This window comes from Phodopus roborovskii, unplaced genomic scaffold (assembly GCF_943737965.1).
Source record: "Phodopus roborovskii unplaced genomic scaffold, PHOROB, whole genome shotgun sequence".
Classification (NCBI taxonomy): domain Eukaryota; kingdom Metazoa; phylum Chordata; class Mammalia; order Rodentia; family Cricetidae; genus Phodopus; species Phodopus roborovskii.
Window position 1 is genome coordinate 2,194,289 of NW_026126599.1, and position 26,152 is coordinate 2,220,440.

General features: G+C 52.4%; 1 protein-coding gene across 1 annotated transcript; it reads right to left on the reverse strand.

The window, feature by feature from the left end:
* Micall2 (MICAL like 2) lies at nucleotides 1–26,152 on the reverse strand. The gene is made up of 17 exons (XM_051205410.1): nucleotides 25,933–26,152; nucleotides 14,827–14,875; nucleotides 11,646–11,787; nucleotides 10,625–10,815; nucleotides 9,862–9,977; nucleotides 8,135–9,268; nucleotides 5,888–6,150; nucleotides 5,043–5,136; nucleotides 4,296–4,453; nucleotides 2,996–3,151; nucleotides 2,761–2,825; nucleotides 2,564–2,687; nucleotides 1,983–2,073; nucleotides 1,809–1,882; nucleotides 1,205–1,319; nucleotides 355–401; nucleotides 1–219 (listed from the first exon to the last, which is right to left on the reverse strand). Exons 1-17 carry the CDS (start codon nucleotides 26,073–26,075, stop codon nucleotides 146–148), a joined length of 3,036 nt encoding a protein of 1,011 aa, XP_051061367.1. The 5' UTR covers nucleotides 26,076–26,152; the 3' UTR covers nucleotides 1–145.

A 26,152-nucleotide genomic window follows, 5' to 3' on the forward strand; every position in this document is an offset into this window, starting at 1 on the left:
TGGGAGGGTCCACGTCTTTATTGAGGATACAAGGACCCAGGGTGGGCAGCATGAGCTTTCTTGGCATCCCAAGCATCCCATCTGAGGTCACAGTACCAGTCTCTTCCTGAGAAGGGCTACGACCTTGGTGCCAGCCACGGGCAGCTCAGGTCTGCCCGCCTTTGCTCTTGGAGGACCAGATCTTGGAAAAGCTGAACTTGGACTTCTTCTTCTGGAGGCCTGAGGGGAGAACAGAGCATGAAGCTCCTACTAAGGCTGTGTTTCCTCTGCTTCCACTGGTGGTGTTGCCCCTCCCATAGGAAACCCTGCCCTGGAAAGGCCATCCTCCCTGGCCCCTGCTGCACCCATAGTTACCCAGGTTCTGGATCATGTTCTCTAGCATTTGGTCCTCTTCTTGTTCCCTGGAATGGGGACAGGGTGACTGTGAGAGACATGGGCCCTGGAGCTACAGATAACATGTGTATTCTCTCTCCACCCTAACACCAGAGTCAGCCCCACCTGGCCCTGGCTATCCCCACCCCCACCCCACCCCCCCAAAGCCCATGAGAGACTCCACTTGTCCTTCCATCCCCAGGCAGGTCCCTGTCCTCCCCAGCCTAGTCACTCATTAGTGGCCTGGGGATAAGAGATGACCTGTTCTGACAGTGGCTAAGCCCCTCTTCCTGTTGGGGTCACACAGTTTGGCTTCAGTTCAGCATTGGGCTGACCCTGTGTGCCCTAGACATTGGACCTCATTTGACACAAGAGAGCTGAACAAGCTGAGCAAAAGCATGTTCACATTCATTTCCCTCTGCTCTTGACTGGATATGACGTCACTAGCTGTCTCAAGTTCCTGCTGCATCCAGACCACGGAGAAGCTTTGCAGCCACCAGAAAACACACAGCTAACACGTATCTGGTTAAAATTAAATGCCAAGTTAGGCTTGATGGTATAGGGCTATCATCTCAGATACTTATAGGATAACATCCCATCTAAGTCTGGGGCAGGAGGATTGAGTTTGAAGTCCATTTCCTTCATTAGCTGTACTGGGCAGTGCTGTCCTTAAAGGCTAGGGACTTGAGTGAGAAAGAGCCCCGTGGCAGGACTAGTTTCCCCAAACCTGAGTCCTCTTGTGAAATGCAACCTGGGTCCCACTGAGTAACAGTAGCCTGCCAGCCAGGTGCAGCTCTGACCCAGGCTGCCCTCCCCAGGTCCTGTCCCTCACCGGAGCCGATCCTCATCCAGGAAGTCAACGATGTCACTTCGGTCATTCACAGTGTTCACATACTGACTCAGCAGCTCCTGTTCCCGCTGGCGGTCCCTGAGGGACTTCAGACCCTCTGTGGAGACAGCCTGACATCAGCCTGACCATTCTGCTCAGGGACAGTATAGTCACACTGCCTGTGTGTTAGAGGAGTTTACAGAGTGGCTGGGTCAAGGAATGGGCGTGCACAGCTTGGGTGTGTGGCCTCTGGTCTCTATGTCTTTATTGTGCAAGGCTGAGGCAGGGGTCCTACATCCAGGGTGCAGCGTGAAGGCTGTTCTCATTGCTCATAGTGCTCCTCCCATGTCATCCCCTTGAACCTCACACTAGCTATTGGGGGCAGGTCAGGGAGCATACTGTGAGAGCCTTACTTTGAAGAGCATCAAGCTTAGGCACAGAATAGCTAAGGTATTTATCCGAAGTCACACAGCCAGAAGCATAGGAACAAAAGCCAGAAGCCTGATGGCTTAGCCACAACCATATCACCATTCTAGGTCAAAGCAGGGCACATGGGGAAGTGGGGTCTATGGCTCTCAGGCCAGGCTTCCTGGAGACAGATACATACCTGGCTTGTCCATCAGCCTCCGCAGCTCATCCTGGAGGTCCAGTTGCCTCTCCTCCAGGTGCTGGTCCTTGGACCTGCAGGACATGCATGTCTGAGGCTCAGCCTGACCAGGCTGTTCCTACCATATCCATGGGGCTGGTCCCAGAGGGGCACTTCAAGGCTCAGGGGTCTCACTTGTACATGAGTTCCGATTCGAGCCTGAGCAGCAACTGCTTCTCGTGAATAAGCAGGAACCAGTCCACCATTAGGCTATCCTCCGCAGCATCTGTGGAGAAATATAGCTGGGGCAGAGAAGCCACAGAGTGCCTGGCACCCACCCTGGTGCAGAAGGGCAGACAGGGACAAAGGTACTCAGGAGGGCCTGCAAGCCAGCCTGGGCACAGCCAATCTGCAACTAGTGTGGGATAGAATTGGCCTGCAGCAGTAAGGGGCATGGTCAATCTGCAACCAGTAAGGAATGGACAATCAGTTTGACCAGGGCCATCCAGTGTAGGTCCAGTGTAGGTATGGCCAGTCTATGGGAACATGACCTGCCAATAGGGATATGGCCAGCTCATGGGCATGGCCAGCTGTAGCGTAGCGCATGGTCAGCCCATGGAGAAGTAGCCAGCTATTAGGAATGTGGGCAGCCAGTAAGGTGTGGTTAGTCATTTAGGGGCATTGAAAGCTGATAGTGTGTGGCCACTAGCCACCAGTGGGTACATGATCAGCTATGGGGCATTGCCACTGGTAGGGGCATGCCCCAAGCTGCTTACCTCCCTCGGCTGCCCGCAGCCGCTTCTCCAGCTCCACACCCCTGAGCTCCAGGGCATCCAGCTGACTCTCAATGTCCTGCAGCTGCCTCTGCAGCTCCTCCTGAGGGATGTAGTTGGGGTGTAGCTGGGGGACCAATGGAGAGTGAGCACAAGCACAGAACCAAAGCCCAGCCATCCCTCATGCCCAGCTGACTCACCCTGACTGGAGAGGTCACGGTCTCACCACGTGGAGCAAGGGCATTGTCCAAGATTGTAGGCCTCTCTAGAAAATAGATGATAACTGAGGCCCTCAGTTTCAGGGCACCAAGGCTAGCAGAACCAGGGTGCAACCTGGACATGACCTGACCTGACCCATCTATTCTAGGCCATCAGCCCTAGCAGGCACAGCCCCCTTTACCATCTTCTAAACATAATAGCACCTTCGGGACTGACCTCTTGTCCCCCATGTGGGTATCTTCTCCTCCTCCTTCTGGTTCTTGGTCTGAATTTCCTGCTTCTTGAGCTCTGGCTGGAGCCAATCAGCAGAAACATCAAGGCTTGGAGGAACAGCTAGTTTCTTACGGTGTGATGGAGAAGGAGAGGGGGCTGCTGGCACAAAGGAGGGGGCTAAGGCATGTGTGAGGCCTTCTGGCCAGAGCCCAGACACTGAGAAGCTGGCACACACATAGACTACACCTGAACATGCCTAATACACATACATACCATGCATGAACATGCATGCAAACATTTGTCCCATTCTTGAACTCATGCTCACATATCTCTTATACCTTGTCATGCATGTACATGTTGATATACCATATCCAAATATATGTGCATACATATATTTGTATGCACACATGTAGACACATTCCCCCATATACATATCTCATACATGACCATATGTATGCATACACATACCTGACACAGAGCCAGGGCTCTAAGCCTCTACTCTATCCCAGGATAGTCAGTGTTGCAGTGCCATGCACCTCTCAAGGTAGGGCTCTGGTCCTACTGAGATTGGCCACATATACCCAGGGAGGCAGCATCCAATGACTCCAGAAAACCACTGCTAGTGACATCGCAAAGTATGACCCAGGAAGTGGCCCACAAAGGGCACGACTGTACTAAGAGCAAACTTGGCCCAACACATATACATTCACAGGTGCACTTAAACATGCATGTGCATACATGCATACATGCCTGACACATACATACACATATATTCAGACTATGCCTGAACATGCCTCACACACCTATATCTCATGCATGAACACACATGTACACATGTATTTATAGACCACACCTTGCATATGTACATTCCACGCCTGAACCATACATGGGCACATAGACTTTACCTGAACATGCCTAGTACACATACATATCATGTATGAATATACATGCACACATTTATCCTATTCTTGAACACTTGCTCACATGTCTCTTATACCTAAGCATGAATGTACATGTTGACACACTATACCCAAATATATGTGTATATATGTATATAAATCCTATGTCTGGACAGGCATGTACACACATCGCCCATGTCCCAGTCTCATACATAACCATATGTATGCACACACATATCTTGTGCCTGAATACATGAGTGCACATTAAATCTACCCAGGAATATGCATGCACACACATCCATTCCATATGTAAGCACCCCCTCTGGCTGAGCAGGGCCTCTGCCTGACCCTAGTCAGAACACATATTCCACACAAGGACACACCTGAGTTCCCACAAGCATTACCTGGGAGTCTGGGCCCGGAATCAGCCAGGCATGGCGTCCTCTTATTCTGAATGGGAGTCAAGAAGATGACATGAGTGCTGGGGTTGGAGCTGCTCGAGGCTTTCCTGGGAGTGTCCCCTTCCCTCAGCTCTGCGGGGACTTCCTTTTGCCCCAGAGTCCTAGGTAGAAAATAAAGTGAGTCCCAGCCTGGATGGGGACAGCTAGGAGTCTGTCTCAAAGCCATATGCCTATGTCCAAGATCTCTATGGTCTGAAGCAAGCCACCTGGCCAGAACTACATCACTCTGGCCTCTAATTCCAGGACCTGCCTGCTTCCACCCCCATGCTACAGGGCTGTGGGCCTCCACATGCTCCGTGTGGGGCAAGGGGTGCCTCAGGCTTGCAGGGACTAGACACACTGACACCCACCCCAAGTCTCATGCAAACTGCCTGGCATGGCACACCTGCTGCTCTGTGTTCACATCCCTTAAGTCATCCCACTGGAATGAGGTGTCCCTGTCACTCTGTCCCCATCCTCTGGCAGTCAGAGTCCCAGGACACTCAAGCTGGTGTGATCTAACTTTTCCTATGGATACTGAGAGGTCTAAGTGTATGTATGCCTTCTGGCCAGAACTGTATCAATTCCTGGATGAATACGGCCATGCTCCCACACATACTTAATTAGGCACCACTGTGTGCTGGCTCAGCTCATAGTGCAGACCCACAGGCATGGGTGTGGTCCTGTCAGTGAGCAGCCACCCCTGCTCACCTCCCAGCAGTGCTTTTCTTATCCACAGGCTTCAGGCGGGCCCTCCATCCTTCTGGGCCTTCCTCCTGGCCTTCCTGAGAGGTGGAACCTGGACCTACAGATCAAGTAGGTGAGACAGGTTAGGATATCTCTCCAACTGCACCCTTACACACCCCCACAGCCAGCCTAGCACATAGGACAAAGTCTGGACTTCCAGCTTGGCTGCTGCGTTGTATACCCCTGAGGGAATCACTGTTGTCTTCTGGGCCTCAATTTCCAATCTGTCAAGTGGGTGTTGACATGAAAGGGAATCCCTAGGGACTGACTCTGTGATGGGTGACATGATGAGCAATGACTGGGCATGGCTATCTATCCACAGTCACTCTTGGCTCATGCCTAGCAGTAGACTCAACAGAGAGCTCAGTTAAAGGGAAAGTTGCATAAAGACACCTCTGTGGTACATCCTGAACCCCACTTCCCCAGACACCCACAGAAAGGACAGGGCTATGCAGACCTGGGGTATCTGAGAAAAGTCCTAGGCAGAGCCATTGTGAAGGTGGACAGGGCCTCCTTCTGCACCCTGGGAGCACAGCTAAGGACAGAAGGCAACATGGCTGGGCTTACATATGAATCTAGAACAATGACCATGGTGTAACCCTAGGGACACTGGCCACAGCCACATAAAGGCAGCAGATGAGGACCCACAGAGAATTATAGGTCCTAAGAGCTGGGCCACAGGGCAGCAGACACACAGAACACCCTTCAAAGAGAAAGCCAGCCAGGGCATTTAGCAGCACTTGGGGAGTGGTTGATCCCAGGGCCCTGCACCTCTTCCCCCTTCCCCATCCCCCAGCAGGGACTCTTACCCTTCACCACTGCCACCTCTGCTTGTGGCCTGGAACCAGCACTGGTCTTACTAACCCCTGGAGATACACCCAGGCTCTTGTTGCCAGCCTGGAGTGATGCAGACGCCCATGAGGTATTGCCCACACTCAGGGGAACAGCAGGCTCCATCTTTGAAGCAGGGGCCTGGGGAACGGTTGGATGTGGTAGCTTGGCTGAGGGCACTTTTTGTGGCACTTCATTCTTGGGAAGGGTGATTGTGACAGAGGAAGTGCCTGGGGAGGACCTGTGGGGAAGAGAGTGGGCATCAGGTATGGGGCCCAGGAGTCACCCCCTAAGAAGCTAGTTTCCAGAATGACCTCAATGAACTGGGGACAATCTACTGCAGGCCAAATGGCCCATGGCATCTCCTTGTGGCACTTACATGCTCTGGTAGCTGTTTTTACACTATTAAATCTGGTGTCCATTGGGATTAAAATGTCTTCTAAATATACCATGCATGGGCTACCAGACCTACAGCACCAAAGGGGGCCCTGGCTGGAGCCACAGGCTGGCCTACACTTGCCCAGATAAGTATTAAGTTACTCATGGGCTGGGAAGTCCAGCCAGGCGCCAGCCCCCACCTGGGCTGCATGATTCTGGTTACCTACATTTCCTTAGGCAACTCACATGCAAGTACACAGAGCCCAGGCAACATATGGCACCATTCCAAGATCTGCCAAACCTATTCTGCAGGGCCAAGACAGAAGCACTTATCACAGTCCAGGAGTAGCAACATACTCTCCTCCTCACCCCAAGACCAGCCCAAGTGCCTCTGGGCACCAAATGGGGGTGGGTTCAGGCAGTTACAAGCCAGGAATGTCCCACCCTGAAATCAAGAACCAAGGCAGGATGGAACCTCTTGACCTACTAGACAGTTGTACTGGATTGAATGGGTACCCTAAAACTCAAATCTACTAGAGAGCCACTGGGGAGCTTAAGGTGTGATCTTATTTTTAAAGGGGGAGGGAGATGCTAGGTGATTGTGGCACACGCCTTTAATCCCAGCACTCAGGGGGCAGAGGCAGGCAAATCTCTGAGTCCCAGGCCAGACTAGTCTACAGAGTGAGTTCCAGGACAGCCAGGGCTACACAGAGAAAACCTGTCTCAAAAAGGGGGAGGAGGGATGGGAGGCTCAATAGATGTGACCACCTTATAATGCAGTCACACTTGAGTACAATGGCCCTCATTCAAAACCACTTATGAGAGACAGATGACGCAGGTGGTTTTGCACACCTGCAGTCCCAGCACTGGGAACGTTAAGGCAAGAGAACTTGGAGTTGAAGGTCAGCTTATAAATTAGACAGCTGGGATCAGGAGGCCCTGTCTCAAAAAACACAAGGACTGGGCTGGTGAGACGGCTCAGCAGATGAAAGCGCTTGCCATGAAAGCCTGGCAGCCTGAATTCAACCTCCAGAACCCACATAAAGGTGGAAGGAAAAAACAACTCCATAAAATTCATCTCTGACCTCCACACAGACATTGTGACATATGCATTCCTCCCCCCACACATAGATATTAAAAAAAAAAAAAAAGACCTGAGGTGTAGCTCAGTGGTAGAGCCCCTGCCTAGAATCCCCCAGTGAGGGGCTTGGGTGTGGCTCAGCACCTGCATCACATGTGGGATACCATCAATTCCATCTCCAGCACTCAAAAAAAAAAAAAAAAAAAAAAAAAAGACAGAAGAGACAGAGGGAAGTGGAGGCCATCCAACAATGGAATCAGATATGGCGGGAGGCTGCCATCAACCAAAGGACGCCAAGAACAGCCAGATGTTGGAGTGAAAGGAGCCTCCCCTGGAGCCCTGGTGGAGCATGTGACCTGCCACACAAAATGCTTCTGCCACTGAAGCTGTCCTACGAGGACTGTCCCCCTCTGCCAGTGTCCAGTGGCACACACTATAGGTGGCAGGCACAAAGGGATGCTCAGAGCCAGTACGCTCATACAAGTCATCCAAGGCATGGAGCCAGGCAGTGTAGTGCCCAGCTCAGCACCTGTTTTCCTGTCCACCAGACAGGTGTAAGGATGCTGGAGTGCCAATCTAATGTGGGCCACCCGCAGCCACCAATGAATGCCTGTAAGACCACCATGCCCTGCATTCCTACTCCCCTCCTGTCCCCCACCTCCACTTTCCAGATAAGGAAGCTAAGGCCACACAGTCATGGAGGGACAGGACTTCTTCATGTCCTGGTGGGCAGGTCACAGCCACACCCCACATCCCTCCCACCTACCTGTTTGGAGCCTGGGCACCAGCTCCCGTCAGCCCCGGCAGAGCCTTTCTAAGGACACTCAGTGCTTGCTCTCGGCTGCTCTCCTGGGCAGGGGTATCCACAGCAGCAGAAACCTTGCTGGCAGGAGCATTCACCACAGTGGTGACCCTGCCATCAGTGGCACTCACCACAGTGGACACCCTGCTGGTGGGGGCAATTACCACAGTGGAGACCTTGCTGGTGGAGGTATTCACCACAGTGGAGACCTTGCTGGTAGAGGTATTCGTCGTATGGGGGACCCTACCATTGGGGGCATTCACCACAGTGGTGACTTTGCTGGTGGAGGTATTCACCACAGGAGGGACTTTGCTGGTGGAGGTATTCACCACAGGAGGGACCTTGCTGGTGGAGGTATTCACCACAGGAGGGACCTTGCTGGTGGAGGTATTCACCACAGGAGGGACCTTGCTGGCAGAACTGTTGCTGGCTGGGGCTGTGGCAGGATTCTGGAAAAATTTCTCTCGGGCTTGCTGAGTCCTAGAGGCTACAGGGGTCCAGGATGGGGTGGCCACTGTGTTTGGAGATGCTATGCTCAAGTTGAGCTGAGTCTTAACACCTTTTGAAGCTGCCTGGCCTTGGGGCACAGACGGTTGAGAGTCCAGAGCACTTGGGTACACACCAGGGCGGGAGCCGATGGTCGCTGGGCTACTGCTCCTGGCAGATGACGACCATCCTGTAGGGGAGCTATTAGTCACATGGGTGATGGCTTTGCCATTCACAGAAGTAGTGGCCACTGGGCTTGTGGGCAGCCTGGGTCCTGCAGGGCTCCCCACATTGACACGGGAGGTGGCTGGCGGGTTAAGTTCAGTCTGGACAAAACCTCTGGCAGTAGTGTTGCCTACAGCGGGTTCCCAGGCTGCTGCCCTGGCCCTCAACGGTGTCACCTCTCCTAGCCCATTTGCCTCCTGAACCTTCCGTGAGGCACTGATGGGCCTGGTGTCCACAGCAACAGCCCCTGGCTGTCTGGAGGCCAGTTTTGACAACTTGGGGCTCACAGAGGTGACTTGTGGGCTGTGATGAGTACAGACAAAGACTCCTGGCTCTCCCGTGGCTTGGTAGGCCCCTGAGTGCAGTGTGTTAGAACACTGTTTACACCTGTGGGAGGAAGCCACAGAGATTCAGAGCCTGTGCCCTTGCTCAATCACTCCTTCATCCCCTTCGCTCATTCTTTCATTCTTCCTCAAGCACACATCGCCATACTCCTGTATCCACTCATGCGGCCGCTGCTAAGTTCAACAAACGCTCCTTCATGATCTCAATCGTCGTGATCTGCAGCTTCCACTGACACGCTTGTCATGGACCCCACAGAAAGTGCTCAAACATGTCACCAGATGCATGAAGACTGCATAGTGTGCCCCATTTTCAGGACTCCAACTACCCCAAGCTCGCAGAAGATTAACATGGGATTCACTCCTTGCCCCCCAAATCTAGATGCTTCAGGGAGGCAAGAAGGATGTTACTAAGGGTCACAGAGTCAAAAACAAAATAACAACAACAACAACAAAAAAAACAATACAAAAGGCTGAGATGACAAGGGAGACTGAGTCAGTGTGTCTAGAAAGATATCCCCAAGCGGACATTGAAGGAGGATATCAGGGTTCAGTAGTACTGTCCCCAGTGGAAGACAGATGAGAGAAACTGTGTGGGACCAAGGAAGGCGCACCCAGACATGCAGCGGGAAGCCATACCTGAAGCAGCTTCGGTGGTAGAGCCGCCCATCAGCCAGGTGCCGCTGCACAAGGTGAACATGCTTGCCACAGATCCCACAGATGCTGCTCATGGAGCTGCCTGCAGTCCCCAGAGTCTGCAGGGAAGTGTCAGGGCTGCTGAGGGGCAGATGACATCTCCAGACTCCCACCTAAGCCCAGAGGTGGCCAACAGATCCCACTTTATAATCTGCAGGCCTGAGACCCTAGGAAGCCACTAGCCTGGGCATGGCTGCACACTCAGGGCCTCCGTGCTGGCCCTTGTTGGGGAGTAGGAAACTGATTCTGGAGATCCTGGGACCCAGTGTGGGGCTAGAAACAAACCTAGTACACCCCCCCCCCCCCGCCCCACTCCCAGGCCTGCCTTGCTCTGGCTTCCTGGAACCTACAGTAACCATTAAGGGACAGCAGGGGGCACTCAAACTCAGCACTACAGGGCTGTCCAGGTCCATCCAACCCAGTGTCCCTTCCCATCTGGAAAAGAGGACAACCTAAATCAGCCCAGAAAAGAGGTTCCAGCTCCAACCCACCTGGGTGATCTCCCATGTCTCAGTTTACCCATCTATATTATGGGAATCACAACTCTTGCTACATTGAACTGGACGGAGCCAAGCAGAGCTACCTCAGTGGGTGCGCTGGATACAAAGCATGGGAAGGGGTACTGTACCCTAAGAGAAAACCCTACAGGGCTCTGTTTGGGGATATACATAGCCCTACAATGCCCACTCAACCAAGATATGCTTACAGCCTTTGGGGATGGCCCCTCTGAGCCACCCTCATTCCTCTGAACCACAGGGTTTGTCCTAGCTAGAGCCAGTGGTGACCTCTGGGCTGGAGCGGGTGAGGGCAACTTGGCAGGCTGGGTCAGGACCTTCTTTCCAGAACGTTCTTCAGGCGAGTCTGATGAGGGTCTCTTCACACCAGCCATGCCCCCAACTGGCACAAGACAGGAAATGGGGGTCAGGAGGGTCCTGCCCACAGCATATTGCTGTGGCCACAGTGAAAGACATAGGCCTGCTAGGACATCTGGTGGGCGCAGGTCTGGGGAAGGACAGCCCCAGGGCACATTCTTTCCAGCAAACCCTGGCCTGGCCCTCACCCCGTCTCCCAGCCAACAACCCATCTAGGGTCACAGAAAGGGACTTTTCTGTTTCCAAACCACTATTCCAGGCTGGCCCTCAGCCCAGGGGGATTCCGGAGATTTCTAAAGCTGTAAGAGGAATGTGGTGTAGGACGCCAAAAGGCTCCCCACTCACAGGGCTGGGTGAAGACCTGGTCTGTCCGCCCTGCCCTGCTCATCCCTGCCTGAGCCACACAGCTTCCATGGCCACAGTCAACCAGGTGTTACCCGGGGTCTGCCGAATGATTCCAGCAGCCAAAACCTTGGGGGTTGAGATGAGCAAACAAGGTAGAAAGACTATGGTAAGAGTATATCCAGGAGCACAGCATAGGCAGAAACCTTGCTTAGTGCCCCCATCCTGACAAGGTTGGGGAATAAGGGAGCCCAGGAGCCTCACCCCATACTTGCACAGAGGCCTCTGGTCTCCTCGGTAACAGACATAGCTACGAGGACCCATGTGAGTGGTTTGAGAAAGGTACCCTCCCAGCATCACTACCCACCCTGGGGCTCAGTGCTGTAACATGAGGACTGAGGGTGGACATGGAGCCCAGCAGGGGAGATGCCAGCATGGACTGGTGGTCCTGATGGTGTTCGCAGTCTTGGCCATGTCCCTGGCACCAGAGGGCCCTCCTGGACAGGGACTCACTTGGGGACCGGCCGTGGAAGTAGTTGTAATACTGTGACACGTAGGTGAGGATGCTCAGCCGGTCTGGAACCTTCAAAGCCACCATGTCCTCAGCATCTAGCAGGGCTGGAATGCCCAGCTGTTCCTCAGCCACTTGGAAGGCCTGGATAGGAGTTTAAATCAGGAGGGCAGGCAGCAGAAAGAACTATTGCTGGGCCACCAGCACAGATGAAAGAGAAGGTACAAAGAAGCCTGGGCTACAAGTTCAAAGACCCCTGCCTGAGTGACCTCTCAGGCTCAGCATGTGCCCTTGTATAAAGGTTCAAAGTTCCAACAGATGCTCCTCAGGAGACCAGCCCCAGAGGGCTTTTGTATGTTGGGAGCAGGTGCTGTGAATTGAACCCAGGGCCCCCAAATTACTAGGCAGGTAGTCACATCCCAGCCCCTCACTGGGGAATTCTAGGCAGGTTCTCTACCATTGAGCCACATCCTAGCCCCTCACTGGGGGATTCTAGGCAGGTGCTCTACCACTGAGCCACACCTCCAGAACTAGCACTGGCCCTGGACTTGTAATCTTCATGCCTCAGCCTCCTGAATAGCCAGGACTAGGTGGTTTGTCTCACACAGTCTGTTTCTAAGAGGTTCTTGGAGTATGTGCTCACCCACCCCTGGGACTTATCACTCTAGAAACAGCCCTGAGCCTCTACAGCCCTGCTGGGCCAAGTGTCATCCACTTAGAACAGCTTGTCTATGATGCACCTGATACCCCGTGATGGGGACAGGTTGCACTGGGCTGGGAAGGCCAGGAACTTACACATACAGAGCACCTACTGCATACCAACTGGTAGATTGCCAGCTCAATGTCTCTCCCACCTCCACTGTCTGCTGCCCACCACCAGCACCAAAGCCCCAAGGAGGCTCCAAGTACCGACCTACGTCCTTGCTTGGCCCTCCCCACTTGCTTCCCTCACCAAATAACCTCTAGACTCCCCTCTGTATTTCCTGTCCGTGTATGACTCTTGGGCTCACGTACGTAATACCTATTTGTGTTTACTGATGACTTCCACCCACTCAAGCCCTTCTCAAATTGACATCTGTGGCTGCAGGCTTACCGGCTACTTGGGAGGCTGAGGCAGGATGATCATGAGCTCAAGAGTATGCTGGGCTTCAGAGTGAGTTCAAGGCCAGCCAGACCTACTTAGGAATACTATCTCAAATTAAAAAATAGAAAGTGGCCTGAGAATATGGCTCAGCCTTAGAGCACCTGCCTAGAATCCTCCACTGAAGGGCTGGGGTGAGACACAGTGGTAGAGCACCTGCCTAGAATCCCCCAGTGAGGGGCTGGGGTGTGGTCCAATGATAAATCACCTGCCTAAAATCCCCCAGTGAGGGGCTGGGGTGTGGCTCAGTGGCTTAGCACCTGCCTAGTAACTATGCAAGTTTAAGTCTCAATACTGCAAAACAAAATACATAAGAATCTAAAAAATGTAAAACTCCACCAGCTCCATTTAGTTCAGGGCAGAGGTCACTGGTGTCCTGGCCCCAGCCACTGGTGACTTCCAGGGCTTTTTTTATAGTTCCCTTCACTGAGGCTCCTCCTCTAGAGGCCTGTGTGGCCTCCATGTGGATGCCAAGTTGGGGTCCCTATGTTGCTCCCATATATGCAGCCCCTTTGGGCCCCCATTTACACTCACACCAAGTCTCAGGTGTCCTCTGACCCACAGAACAGGCTCAGGATCTGGCCACTCCCACAGAAGGTCATGTGTAACCTCTGTGTGACCTCCTCACCAGATACCCCTTTCTCCTGCAGAGTCCGGAGAAGGACAGCCTCCAGGTCCACACTTCCAGGGGGTCCAGTCTCACTGGCTTGGAGGGAAAGTCCAGAATCTTTTCTCCACCATGCCCTGCACCTGCCTCAAGACCCCACCCCACCCTGGCCCCTCAACTGCAGCCCCAGGACCTTTGCCAATGCAGTCACTCCACCCAGAATGACTTCCTGAGAGCATCCACAGACCTGCCAACAAGGCATCCATGCACCTAAGCTTCTTCTTCCATCTTATGCCCTGTGCTGGTAGGGCAGTGTACTGCAATGTGGCCAACACTTAATGAACTGACCCTTTTGTGTGTGTGCATGTGTGTTCATGTGTTCATGCATACACTCATGTGGCAGCCAGAGATCAAGGTCTGATATTTCCCAAAGTTGCTCTCTACATTATTTTTTTTAATATGCATGGGGGGCTATGTGCATGCACATGTGTGTGTGTATACATGTCATGCAGTGTGTGTATACTATGTACCTATGCATGTAGAGTCCAGAGGTTGACACTGATATCTTTCTTGATCATTCTCAACCTTATGTATTGATTCAGGGTCTTTCATTTGAATCCAAAGTTAGCCGATTGGGCTTGTCTGGCTTGCTCTTGGGGTCCCCCATCTCCACCTCCTACACATCAGCATCACAGGCCAGCTGCCACACTCATCAGGCAGTACTGGAGATCTGGACTTAGGTCTTCGTGTTTGCTCCAAAAGCAGTTTACTCAATGAGCCATATCCCAGCCCCCAGTGCTGGGATTAAAGGCATGTGCTACCATGCTGAGCCCGGAACTGAGTCTTTAACTGTATTTAATTAAGTTACAGAGGCTGCCCTGTCTGGGCAGGTAAAGCATCTCATGTCTGCTGTCTCAGAGATGCCAGTATCAGGGGCCCATACGGACCCTGCTCTGCTTAGTTCATCAGTCCCAGGGACAATAGAGCACATATTATAGCAGGGAGACTTAGCTGGCACAGGGAAGGGCCTCACAATGGGAGTATAGGGTAGATCTGGAATCAAGGGGCCAGGGAAGGTGGTCCTGCCTACCCATAGTACCCTCCCACAGCTTCCCAGGGCCTTGCTCTGCCCTAGGTGGATCAGCCAGGCCAACCACAGAGAAGGAGGTTGGTTGCTACTCCCTAGGGCCTCACTGTCCTAGTAAGGAAGAGAGTGGTTCATGGGGCCTAGGATCCAAGATCAAAAGCTGCCCTCAGAACATAGACTGCCCAGTTTGGAACTGGTTGGGGAGCTATAAGGAGGCCAAATCCCCAGAATGGGTAGCCTAGGGGAAGGCTCCCTCCACTGAGATGCAGTGGCCCTTCAGATAAGAACTAGGAGTTGGAGGCAGAGGGCTTAGAGGGCAGGGCAGTGGGCATCAGCTAGCCAACTCACCAGCTTGTTGTTCTCGTAAATGTTTTCCTTCCGGAGGGCACTGAAGTTTCTGGAAAATAAAAACACTTATGTCAAGCTGGATGTGATGGTGCACACCTTTCATCTCAGCACTTAGAAGGCAAAGGCAGGTAGATCTCTGTGTGTTCAAGGCTGGCCTGGTCTATACAGAGAGTACCAGGACAAGCAGGTCAAACAAGCATTTATGTCCAAACCACTCAATTCTAAGAAGGAAGCAGAGCCTCAGGGGCCATCTTGCCTGAATGTAGAAACTGAGACTAGGAGTGAGGCTGTGAATTCAACAATGAGCAAATGCATGATGACCAGGCTGGTACTGGGTGTGGCCTGTGACCTACTCTGATCACAAAGATGCCACCATCTCCTATCATCTGGGTACTGGTGATCTGCAATGTGCCCACATATCAGCCCTCACCTCCAATCCCTGAGGAGCTTGAGCCCTTGCTTGTCGCTCTGACCCCATCAGAAAAGCAGCGGAGACAATTCCAGAGAGGTACAGCCACCAGCCCAGGGCAGTTCAGCTAAGACAGCTCAGAGTAGGCTCCTTCTAATAGAAAAGGCCCTAAAGGGTTAACATGAGAGAGCCTAAGGCAGGGACATATAGAGGAATGGAATGCCACAGGGCTAGCTGATGACTCTGCCCTTATATCTGGTCACCACTTACAATTTTGTGGCACCTCCTGCAGAGGGCGCTGTTCTGATCAGCTCATAAACACATAATAATTCCTCAGTGTTCACAGGTCCTGTGGGCTGAAACACTGAAGGCAGAGTGGCTTGGGGGCAGGGCCAATCATTCCATCTTTCATTCATGGGAAAGTGTGAGCTGGTATTCACCAGATGTCCTGCCTGGTCCCTGGGAGGGCTTCAGAAAAGTTCATGTGACCACAGGGTCCTAGGAAGAGGGTACCCCAAGCAGCCTGGACAATAGAGCTTTCTTGGAGAAGCTAAGGGTGCCACCCACCCAGGTATCCCGTAGGCCCCAGACTCCATGTGCATGCCACAACATGCCCTGACACACCCCGACCCACCTGAAAGCTGCCTTGCTTGGCCCCATGTTGCTAAGAGAAGTCAGCCAGTGTCTGCTGGCAGTCCTAGGGAAACTTGTTAAAGAGTGACTGTCCATCTATCCACTTGCTGTCTGTGGGTCCCAGGAGGCAGCTGCTGCCACTTAAGTGACCTAAATTGTTCCTGGCACAGAGGAAGGGTCTCTGACTAACCACTGTGTCCTGTTTCTTAGTGTCTGCTTTGGGCAGGCCACTTCCCTTGGGATCCCAGTGTCCATGCCTGTGAGGACAACACAGCTTCAGAAACTGAACTCGCTTTTCCTTAGTCTTATTTTGTGATTTAAAATATTTTTTACATTTTATTAGTCAGTGTGCTTGTTCGTGTGCATGGGTGTACCACGCGTCTGTGGTGACAGAGTCGGTTCCCTTCTTCCACCATGTAGACCCTAACTGAACTCAGGTTGTCAGGCTTGGCAGCAGGATCCTTCACCCATTGACTCATTTTGCCAGCCCAAGCCTAAAACTTTTTCTCTCCCCTCCCCCCAGGTGCTGGGAATAGAACTGAGGGACTCACACATGCTAGGTAAGCACGTTACTGCTGTGCTATGTTCTCAGCCTTCTGTGCATGTGCGTGTGCATGTTTATTTGTGCACAGGTGCATGTGGAGGCCAGAGGCCAAAGTCACGTGTCTTCTTCAGTCACTTCCACTTTACTTTTTGAGGTTTTTGAGGGTCTCTCCATGAACTGGGAGCTCACTGATTCAGCTAGGAGGGCTGGGAACTCCAGGGATCCTCCTGCCTCCAACAGCCACTGCCCCAGCCCTGAGATTACTAATGTGTGCCACGGGTTCTGGGCCTCAAACTCAGGGCTTTATGCATGCATGGCAAATGCTTTACCAACTGAACTATCTCCTCAGTCCCTCCTCCCCTCTCCTCTCCCTCCCTCCCTCCCTCCCTCCCTCCCTTCCTTCCTTCCCTGAGGTTTTGGGGACAGAGCAGGTCCTCGTCCATGCTAAAAACACCTCTTACCACTGGGCTCCATCCCAGTCTTGTTCAGGACACTGCTTGACCAGATGTGACAATCATGTCCCCAGTACACAGAAATGTCTCAACAATGAAGCAGAAAGGTTCTGCATGCCTATAGCCACCTGACCTGGGATGGCCTAGCTCTGAAACCAGTCTGCCTGCAGAAGTCCATTCTTATCCAGTTCTACGTCACAAGGACCCTCAGAAACCTGGGCTGAGAGCCCATTTTATAGACCAAGTAAAATGATATCGGTCAGTCCTGCCCATGGTGGGGTAGGGCGCTGCAGTGTGCCCCCTCCCTCCTTAAAAAAAAAACAACAAAAAAAATCCCCCTTTTCAGCCCAGCCAGCCAGCTGCCAGCTGCCCAGCCCTTCAGAAACTCTCAGAACTTCCGGCCAGGACCACCTCCGATAACGCATCCCAGATGCCAAGACCACCCGCACAGTGAGAGGTAAGCCAACAAAGGACAAGAGCAGGCAAGGGTGGGTTTCAGACCCTAGAAGTCAGGATGACCTCCTTGCACCTGAGTGGGCACCATCTACCTGAGCCTGTGCCCAGGTCCTAGACTGTCCACGGATAGACGTGTGACTTGTCCAGCCTGCACCCGGCAATTCAGAGTCCTCCAGCCACACTGGTCCCTCCCATCCCCCCTTTGAAAGCACAATCCTTCTCTAGCATCCAGGGTCACTGACCTAAATGGCTACTGCTAGGAGGCTGGACAACAAGCTGTGTTTTGTTTCCAAACAGAGCAGGAAGAGGCCAGCTACCAGCCTTCTACTTTTGCCTCTGAACACCCAGGAGGCCCAGCACCTCCCTGAAGCTCTATTTTGTCATCTAGCTGACAGTTTCAGGTACTCCAGAGCCTTCCAGGCCCCAACAGTGCAGCCACACTCTGAGATGGGGCATGGTATAGACAGCACATTCATTTCCAGCTAACTCTCAGGACCAAAGGTAAACTGCTTCCCTGGGCCCAAAGGTCTCCGTGGGACCACCGTGGAAGCACCCTAGCCAGTCCCTCAGTCACCACAGCCTGCTGACACCAGGCCCAGCCTCCGCACCTAAAACCAAGTTGTTTCTTACCTCTGCCTGACACATTGGCCAAGGTCCCCCCAGGACACTCAAATCCCAAGTGGACATGTATATGCCATTCTCTGAGCTCATGTCCCCCTTGGCATGGGGTACAGGAGGTACCACTTCTGTCCCTTAGTTGCTGAGGCCTGAGCTAACCAACAGGGCAGTCCGTCAGAACTATCTTAGAATTCCTTTTCATTACTATTACTGTGTGTACACATGATGTGAAGGGTGATATGTCTTCTTCCTATGTGTAGAGACCAGAGGACAGCTCTGTGGAATTGGCTCTTTCCTTCACTTGCATGTGGGTTCTGGGAATCAAACTCAGGTCACTGGGTTTGTGCAGAAAGTACCTTTACCCACAGCCACCTCTCTGGCCCTAGAGTTTCTGTGTAGCTTTATTTGTGTATGTTTTAAAGATGTATTTATCTATTGGTTTTGGTTTTGAGTTTTGTGTTTTTGTTTGTTTTGGTTTTTGTTTCTCCTGACAGGGTTTCTCTGGGTAACAGCCCTGGCTCTTCTGGAACTCATTTTGTAGATCAGGCTAGCCTCCAACTCACAGAGATCTGCCTGCCTCTGTCTCCAGAGTACTGGTCTTATTTTATGTGTATGGGTGTTTTGCCTACACATATGTCTGTGTGCCTCATGTGTGTAGTGTCCTCAGAGGCCAGAAGGAGGTCTTGGGTCCTCTGGAACTGGAGTAATAGATAGTTGTTAGCCGCCATGTGGATGCTGGGAACAGAACCTCTGGTTGAGCAGCCAGTGCGTTTTTGACTGGTGAGCCATCTCTCCGGCTCCTACTTCCTCATTTTTGAGAGAGGAGCTCACATGGCCCAGGATGGTCTAACTCACTTTGTGGCCAAGGATAACTCTGAACTCCTCCCTTCCTCCCAGGTGCTAGGATTATAGATGTGAGCCATGCTTGGAATTCTGACTGAATCCACCAAGGAGGAGCTGAGCATCCTTGCAGGAAGCTCTTCATGTCCAGCTTCCCAGAAAGCATCATGGACGCTGCATGGATGCAGCATCATATTCCAAACTGAGTACCTACAGAGGCTACATCAGAGCTAATGTTTGAGACAGGGTCTCAGCCCAGGCTGGGCTCCCTAGATAGCTGGGCTAGTTAGTTCTGATGTCAACTTGACACAGGCAAGGGTCATCTGGGAAGAGGGAACTCAACGGAGAAAATGCCTAGAGGCAAGCCAGTGAGACATCTTCTTAGTTAATGATTGATGTGGTAGGGCATATCCCATTGTGGGAGCAGGTGGTCCTAGGCGATATAAGAAAACAGGCAGAGTAAGCCATGGGAGCAAGCCAGTCAGCTGCTATTATCCATGATTTCTGCTTCAGTTCCTGCCTCTAGGTTCCTGCACTGACTTCCCCCAATGACACAGTACAAATTGAAAGTGTAAGCCAAATAACACCTTGGTGGTTGGAATAGGAATAGCACCCATAGGCTCACAAATTTGGATGCTTAGTCATTAGGGAGTGGTTACCTGACAGGGATTAGGAGGTGTGGTCTTGGAGTAGATATGGCCTTGTTGGAGTGTATGTCACTGAGGGTGGGCTTTGGGGTTTCAAATGCTCAAGCCAGGTCCAATGTCTCTCTTCCTGCTGCCTGTGGATCTGGATGAAAAACTCTCAGGTCATTTATTACTCTGTCTGCCTGTGTGCCACCTTGAGGACCTGAGATCAATCCCCAGAACCCATATGTAGAAAGTCAGGTGTGGTGGCTGTAACTCCGGTGCTCCGCAGGTAGAGACAGGAAGATTTCTAGGGCTTTCCGGTCTGCCTGTATAGCTTATTTGGTGAGCTCCAGGCCAGTGAGAGAGACTCTCAAAAAACAAGATGGAGCCAGAGAGATGGCTCAGTGGCTGAAAGCACTGGTCGCTCTTGCAGAGGACCTACTCAGTTCTCAGCACCCACACGGTGGCTCACAATGATCTCTAACTCCATTTCCAGGGGGGTCTGAAGCCCTCTTCTGACCTCCACAGGCACCAGGCATGCACATGGTACACAGACATACATGTTTTCAAAACATTTATGTATATAAAATAAAATTTAAAAATATTTTTTAATAAACTCAAAAATAAAAACAAGGTGGTTAGCATCCAAGAACAATGCCCTATAAATGCACTCATGCACACACAACACACACACACATGCGCAGAGGCACGCATGGAAACACACATGCACTCACAGTACCCTAGTACCTCCCAGTATAACTGGACTTAGAGACAGGGTCATCACAGATGTAACCAAGTGAACATGGGGTCATTAAGGTAGCCTGACCTGAGGAACCTATGTCCCTGTGTTGAGGGGAAACTTGGACAGGGATGCACACAGAAGTGGGAGGGTGTGAGGGCATGAGGAGCCACAGCAGGCTGTACACAAGCCAGCAGAGAGATAAGCAAAGCTTCTCTCCGCAGCCTCTGAAGAACAGGCCCTGCCCATATGCCCATCTCAAACCTCCAACTTCACTTATCTTTCCAGTACCGGGGATCAACCCTAGGGCCTCACACACACTTGCTGGTCTCTCCCACAAAGCTACAACCCCTGCTGTCAGTCTCACATTCACTGAGACCAAGTCTCCTTGAGCACATAGCTCAGGCTGGCTTGGAACTTAATGACACCACCCAAGCCAACCTGGAACTTGAGATGCCCCTGCCTCAGCTTCTTCCTGCTGGGGTCAGAGTCATGCAGCACTGTATTTGTTAGATCCCTTTGTTCAAGCCATCTGAAGGCAGATTTTGGCACTCTCTTACCCTTTCTTTCTTTTGTTTTCCTTCTTTCCTTGACTTGGTGTTTGCATGTGTGTGGGGGAGGGGTGTTCACATGAGTGCATGAATGAATGCATATGGAAGCCAGACATCAACCTTAGGTGCCATTCCTCAGGAGCTGTCCATCCGATTTTTTGAGACAGGGTCTCTCACTGGGGCCTGAAGCTTGCCAGTTAGAACAGACTGGCTAATCCGAAAGTTCTGGCAGTTTCCTGTCTCCACCTCTCCAGCACTGGGATTACAAGGGCACACCACTCTCCCTGGCTTCTGTACATGGGTGCTGGGGAGTGACCCACCTCCCAGTCCCCACTGTGTTTCATTTCATCACTAACTGAACAAATAAATAAAACTGTGGGGTAAACTATGGGGTGCACACCCAGCAGTGTGTAGATGACTGAATAGTCTGAGGCATGAACAACCAGGCCACCACCCATCAAATACAATGACCTCCCCCCCCATAAGCTTTAGCTGTGGAGGAAGCCAGCCTCCAGTCCCCCAGCATCTCAGGGGGACCTTTGGGAATGGTTCCCCCCCTTTCCTAAATTCCCACATGGCTGATTTTGCATTCTTGTGTTTCCTGGAAGAAAACTCAACTATGCAGGGGTAAGCACCAGGCTGAGGGGGGAATTCCCAGCTCGGTGTTATCTCTAGGCAAATCCAGCACATCTGGAGTTAATCCCACTGGCATGAAGGCAGAGAGAAGAGACAGCTAGAGAGAGGCTTGCAGCTCCAAAATGGAGAGAGGGGTCCAGGATGAGCGTGAAACCAAGAAGAGCAAGCAGGATGGCAGGGAGACCAGCTTCCTAGGAGCCTGGGAACCATGCACGGGGAACAAGGCCCCTGGAAGGTCAGCACCAGGCTGGGTTGTCCCCTGGGAGGGCTGCAGCCCCCTCCCACAGTCCTGGACAGTTTTAGCTGGAAGGCAGAGGCAGGGGTCTGGGCAGCCAGCCTCAGGCTAGAGAACAGAAGGCTTCTATGCCCAAGCAGCTTCCTGCTGGCCAAAGCCTGTGTGGGAGGGGAGGAAGCTGGCCTTGCCTCCTGGTCTGCTCTCAGCTCTGGCCAGGGAAGCTTTGGGATGGAGCACACCCTGGGAAACCCCTGACCTTCAGCAGGAGAGTCTATAGTCTAGACAGAGTCAGAGGCTTCCACCCAAGGGACCCCTACAAAGGCTGCGTCAGCCACCTGCTGCTTCTAGTGGTAGCCTTGACACTAGCTTCCAGAGCAGTAGGGGCCTTCCTCAAGGTCACCCCCCCCAATGACCACAAGCTGGGAGTTTCCACAGAACTCTGGCTTTATAGCATGCATGGTACTGCATACCTATAATCCTAGCACTCATTGGCTAAAGCAGGAGGATTGGCCCAAGTTTGAGCCAGCCTGAGCTATGCAGTGAGCTCTAGACCAACTTGGACTATACATCAATACCCTGTAGTATACTTGCTTAGAATGCATGAAGCTCTGGTTCCATTCATCCCCAGCAATGATAAATTGTGCACAGTGGTGCACATCCGTAATTCCACCACTCAGGAGATGGAGGCAAGCAGGAGGATCATCCTTGGCAACATAGTGTGTTCAAGGCCAGCCTGGACTACATGAGACCCCCCCACACACACACACACACTTGTTTCGACTAAAGAGAAAGATACCAGACCTTAATCCCAGCACTTGGAGACACAAGCAGGTGGATCTCTATGAGTTTAAGGCCAGCCTGGTCTACATAGTGAGTCCCCAGCCTTCAGGACTATATAATGAGACTCTGTCTCAAAAAAGAGACAGAGACAGATTGGCAATACAGCTCATCGGGTAAAGGCTTTTCCAGAGAGGAGCTTCCCTAAAGCAACATCCCCTATCTCTTGGCTCAGGCCCTTAGGATACTATGCCTCTGGTCCCATAGCTCAACTAGAGAGCCCTGTGGCGGCTCCCGGTGAGGTCCAAAGGGAAGACAGCCCCACTGAGGCTCCCTATTTGGGGGCAGGGCTGCCGAATAGAGGTGGGCTGGTTGCTGTGCTGGGTGGCTCCCCAGCTCTCACCTGGCAGCTACAGGGTGACTTCATTGCGGAAACGTCCTTGTGGGCAGGCACCCTGAAATTCTGTGGGAAATCCAAGCTCTGAGGCAAAGCAGGGACACATGGCATGAGGCAGGGAGCTGGCCCAGGTGACTTCACTGGAAAGCCTATTTCCTCAGTCCCGTAGGCCTAGCGACGTGGGAGGGTCAGGGACACAGCACACGTGAACTCACTGCCTGCAGCCTGGCCCCACCTGGCTGGCCTCATGCCCAGACTTGCTCCATCACAGCTGTGCTCCACGGGCCACAGGAAGCACACTCAGCAGGCAGGAGGAACCTCTGAGGTCAGACAAAGGAAAGGACTTCCTGGTGGCAAAGCTAGGGACAAGGAGACAGGATGTCCACCTTCCTGCTGCTGGGGGCGGGGGTCTTCAGGGAAGAAGTGAACTAGCATGCTGGGGTGCTGGGACCTGCACCCCATCCCTGCCAAGACCTGACCTCACAGTCCATCATACTTTTCCTCCCCTTCCAGTAGTCACCCAGCTTTGCAGTGAGACATTCTCCACCCTCACCCCACCCACCACCTGGGCCAGAGCACAGCAGGACATAGGCTGGGAGTTTAAAAAAAAAAAAATTATTTGGAGGAGGAGACGCATAAAACAGTGTGCACATGTGCAGGTAAAATGACAGTTTTGGGGAGTCATCTCTCTCCTTCCATCATGTGGGTGAGTCCTACAATCCAAGACAGGTCATCAGGCTTGGCAGCAAGCCCCTTTACCCATTGAGCCATATCACCAGCCCACACTGGGGGATTTTAAGGCTTAGATTCAGAAGGCAGTCCCTCCTCCTGTACTCAGTCACATTTTAGAAGAGGCTGTGACCCTTTAATACAGCTTCTCATCTTGCAGTGATCCCCCAACCACAAAATTATTTTCATTGCTACCTCATAACTGTAATTGTGCTACTGTTATGAACTGTAAATATCTGATATGCATGATGCCTGATATGTGTGACCTGTGAAAGGGTTGTTCGACCCACAAAGGGGTCGAGACCCACAGGTAGAAAATCACTGCTTTCTTTAGAGTTGCACCGACAGCCACAGTTTCTGCCAAAATCTGCGCTCCCTTCCCACTACTGCTATTACAGATGTCCACACTAATGAATATGTGTCCTCCAATCCCCAAAGACCAGATATCCAGTGACGAGGTGTAGCAGGGTCATCCTCACTCCAGGGAAGGGCCCTTCTTATCTCTCCCAGCTTCTGGGAGCTTCAGATTGTCCCTTAGCTCATGTCTCCATCCCTGAACTCCCTAGTTCTGTCACTTCAAACTCCAAAACCACAAAGGCTTCTCCCAAGCATCTGCTAAGTTCTAGTGGCATGCCCTTATGCGTGGGGCTCTAGCTACATGGAGACAAGCCACTTCCAGGTTCCACACGGCATTAACTAAGAGACTCCCCATCATCTTGAGCTCCCAGTCCAGCCAGAGACAGACAGCAAGGAAGTCAGCAATGTGTGAGATAACCCACCCAGGGTGGAACTCAGCAGGCGCCTCTTCCTCCAGTCTCCTTCCTGTCACAGCTTCTTGGTTCCCTGTCATCACCTTGAACTTCTATCTCTGTGACCAGGAAGTTGCTCCCTGCACATTGGGGTCTGAGGTGAACATTATTCAACAGGCACTCAGTAACTGTTAAACCAGCAAATATTTGACACTTTCTGGTGCTGACATATGTGTATACATACAAGTACACAGACAAGCACAAACATACACCTCTGCATGTACACCTCTCCTCCTCTGTGGGCACTAGGTGTCAGGCCAGGAGCACACACATCCCCTGCCTCAGAGCAGACAGGAACCCTGTATCTGCAAAGGCCCTGGCCCTGACTAGGCTGCTAGGGCAGCCAAAACCAACACCATCATCTCCTCCATCTGAAAAGCTGTCATAGTTCTCATCTAGGCTTCCTGCTCTGGACCATCATCCAGCCTCCCCCTGCATCACCTGAAGAGACCTGGAGACCCACATTCCCATGTTCCAAGTCCATATCCCTGGTCCAACATCCATCAAAGCTTTCCACTTGCCATGTAAGGGATGGCCCACTGAACTCATACCATCCACCTCCCTGACAGTGACCGAGGACCATGCCATAAGACCTCTTCAAGCAGCTCAGGGAAGGAGGGGGGTGCATATTTCACAACCATAGGGCAGAAGACTACTTCTTGCTCAAGATTCCCACTTCCCGAGCAGAGCAAAGCTTGGCACAAGGGAGTTGGATGGTATCAGGCCTGGCTCCGCATGCTGTGCTGTGTGACCTGACCAAGAGTTTCTTGTTGTTTTTGGTTTTGCTTTTTTTCCTTTTCTGAGCCTTACTTTCCCAGCATTACACAAATGCTGCCTAGAGCCTCAGAGCCTCAAACCCTCCCTGAGAAACACTCCCAGACCAGCCACTTTCAGCCTAAGTTAGGTTCCTGTAACAGACAGTCTGCCAAAATGTTTGATGAGTGAATTACTGACAGAACAGATATATTCAGCTGTGGGCCAAGGTCCCTCAACAAAACCGAGGCAGCTTGCTTCCCAACTTCTATGCCAAGACTTCTTTGATAGAGGGCTTTAGACTCTATCCCCTGCCCACTCCTGCAACTTTCAGGTATGGTGGAAGTCTCCATTCATTCATACACATACACACACACACACACACACACACACACACACACACACACCTACCTCCACCCTCCACCCATAACCCTAAGGTGCCAAAAGCCTTGGGCTTCCCTCATTGATTGCGTTCCCAAAGATGCCTGGACAAGCAGGGGGAAAGGCAGTATTCCTACAAGAAGCCCCAAGCGACCCTGATTTTGGGTCCAAACCTCTAACAGCAAAGGCCCCCCAGGAGCTGCTCCTTTGCCCTTTCTCAGGGAGCCAGGGGAAGGCGGACGCTGCCCTGAGTCACCACTGACTAAGCCAGCTGGACAGCCTACATCCTGGCCCCTGGCCCAGCTGCACTTGGTGGCCTGCACAGAGGCCACTTGACTGCAGCAGCCTTGGGGGCCACTGAGTGGGCTATGCCTGCAATACTCTATTCCGCCCCCGGGGGGCCCATCTGAGAGGGGTGTGTCTGCAAACTCTGACCCGGATTCTAGGGCAGGCGTGGCCTCAGTTTCCCGTTTATAGCGGCACTTCAGAGCCGGACAGAGGGGTCAAAGAGCACTCACATAAGGTCAGGCCGGTGTCGGTGCAGGATAGCGCAAAAGGCCAGGCCATCGCGGAACGAGGTGGTCATGTTGGTGATGCTCACGTCCCGGTAGCCCTCGCACTGCTGCCGGCACCACTCTTGTAGGGCCTTGATGGCCGCCATGAGGGCGGCGGGCCAAGCCGGCGGCTCGTGGAGCTTGCCACAGGCCCCGCTCAGGCCTAGACGGGGACGAAGCCCGG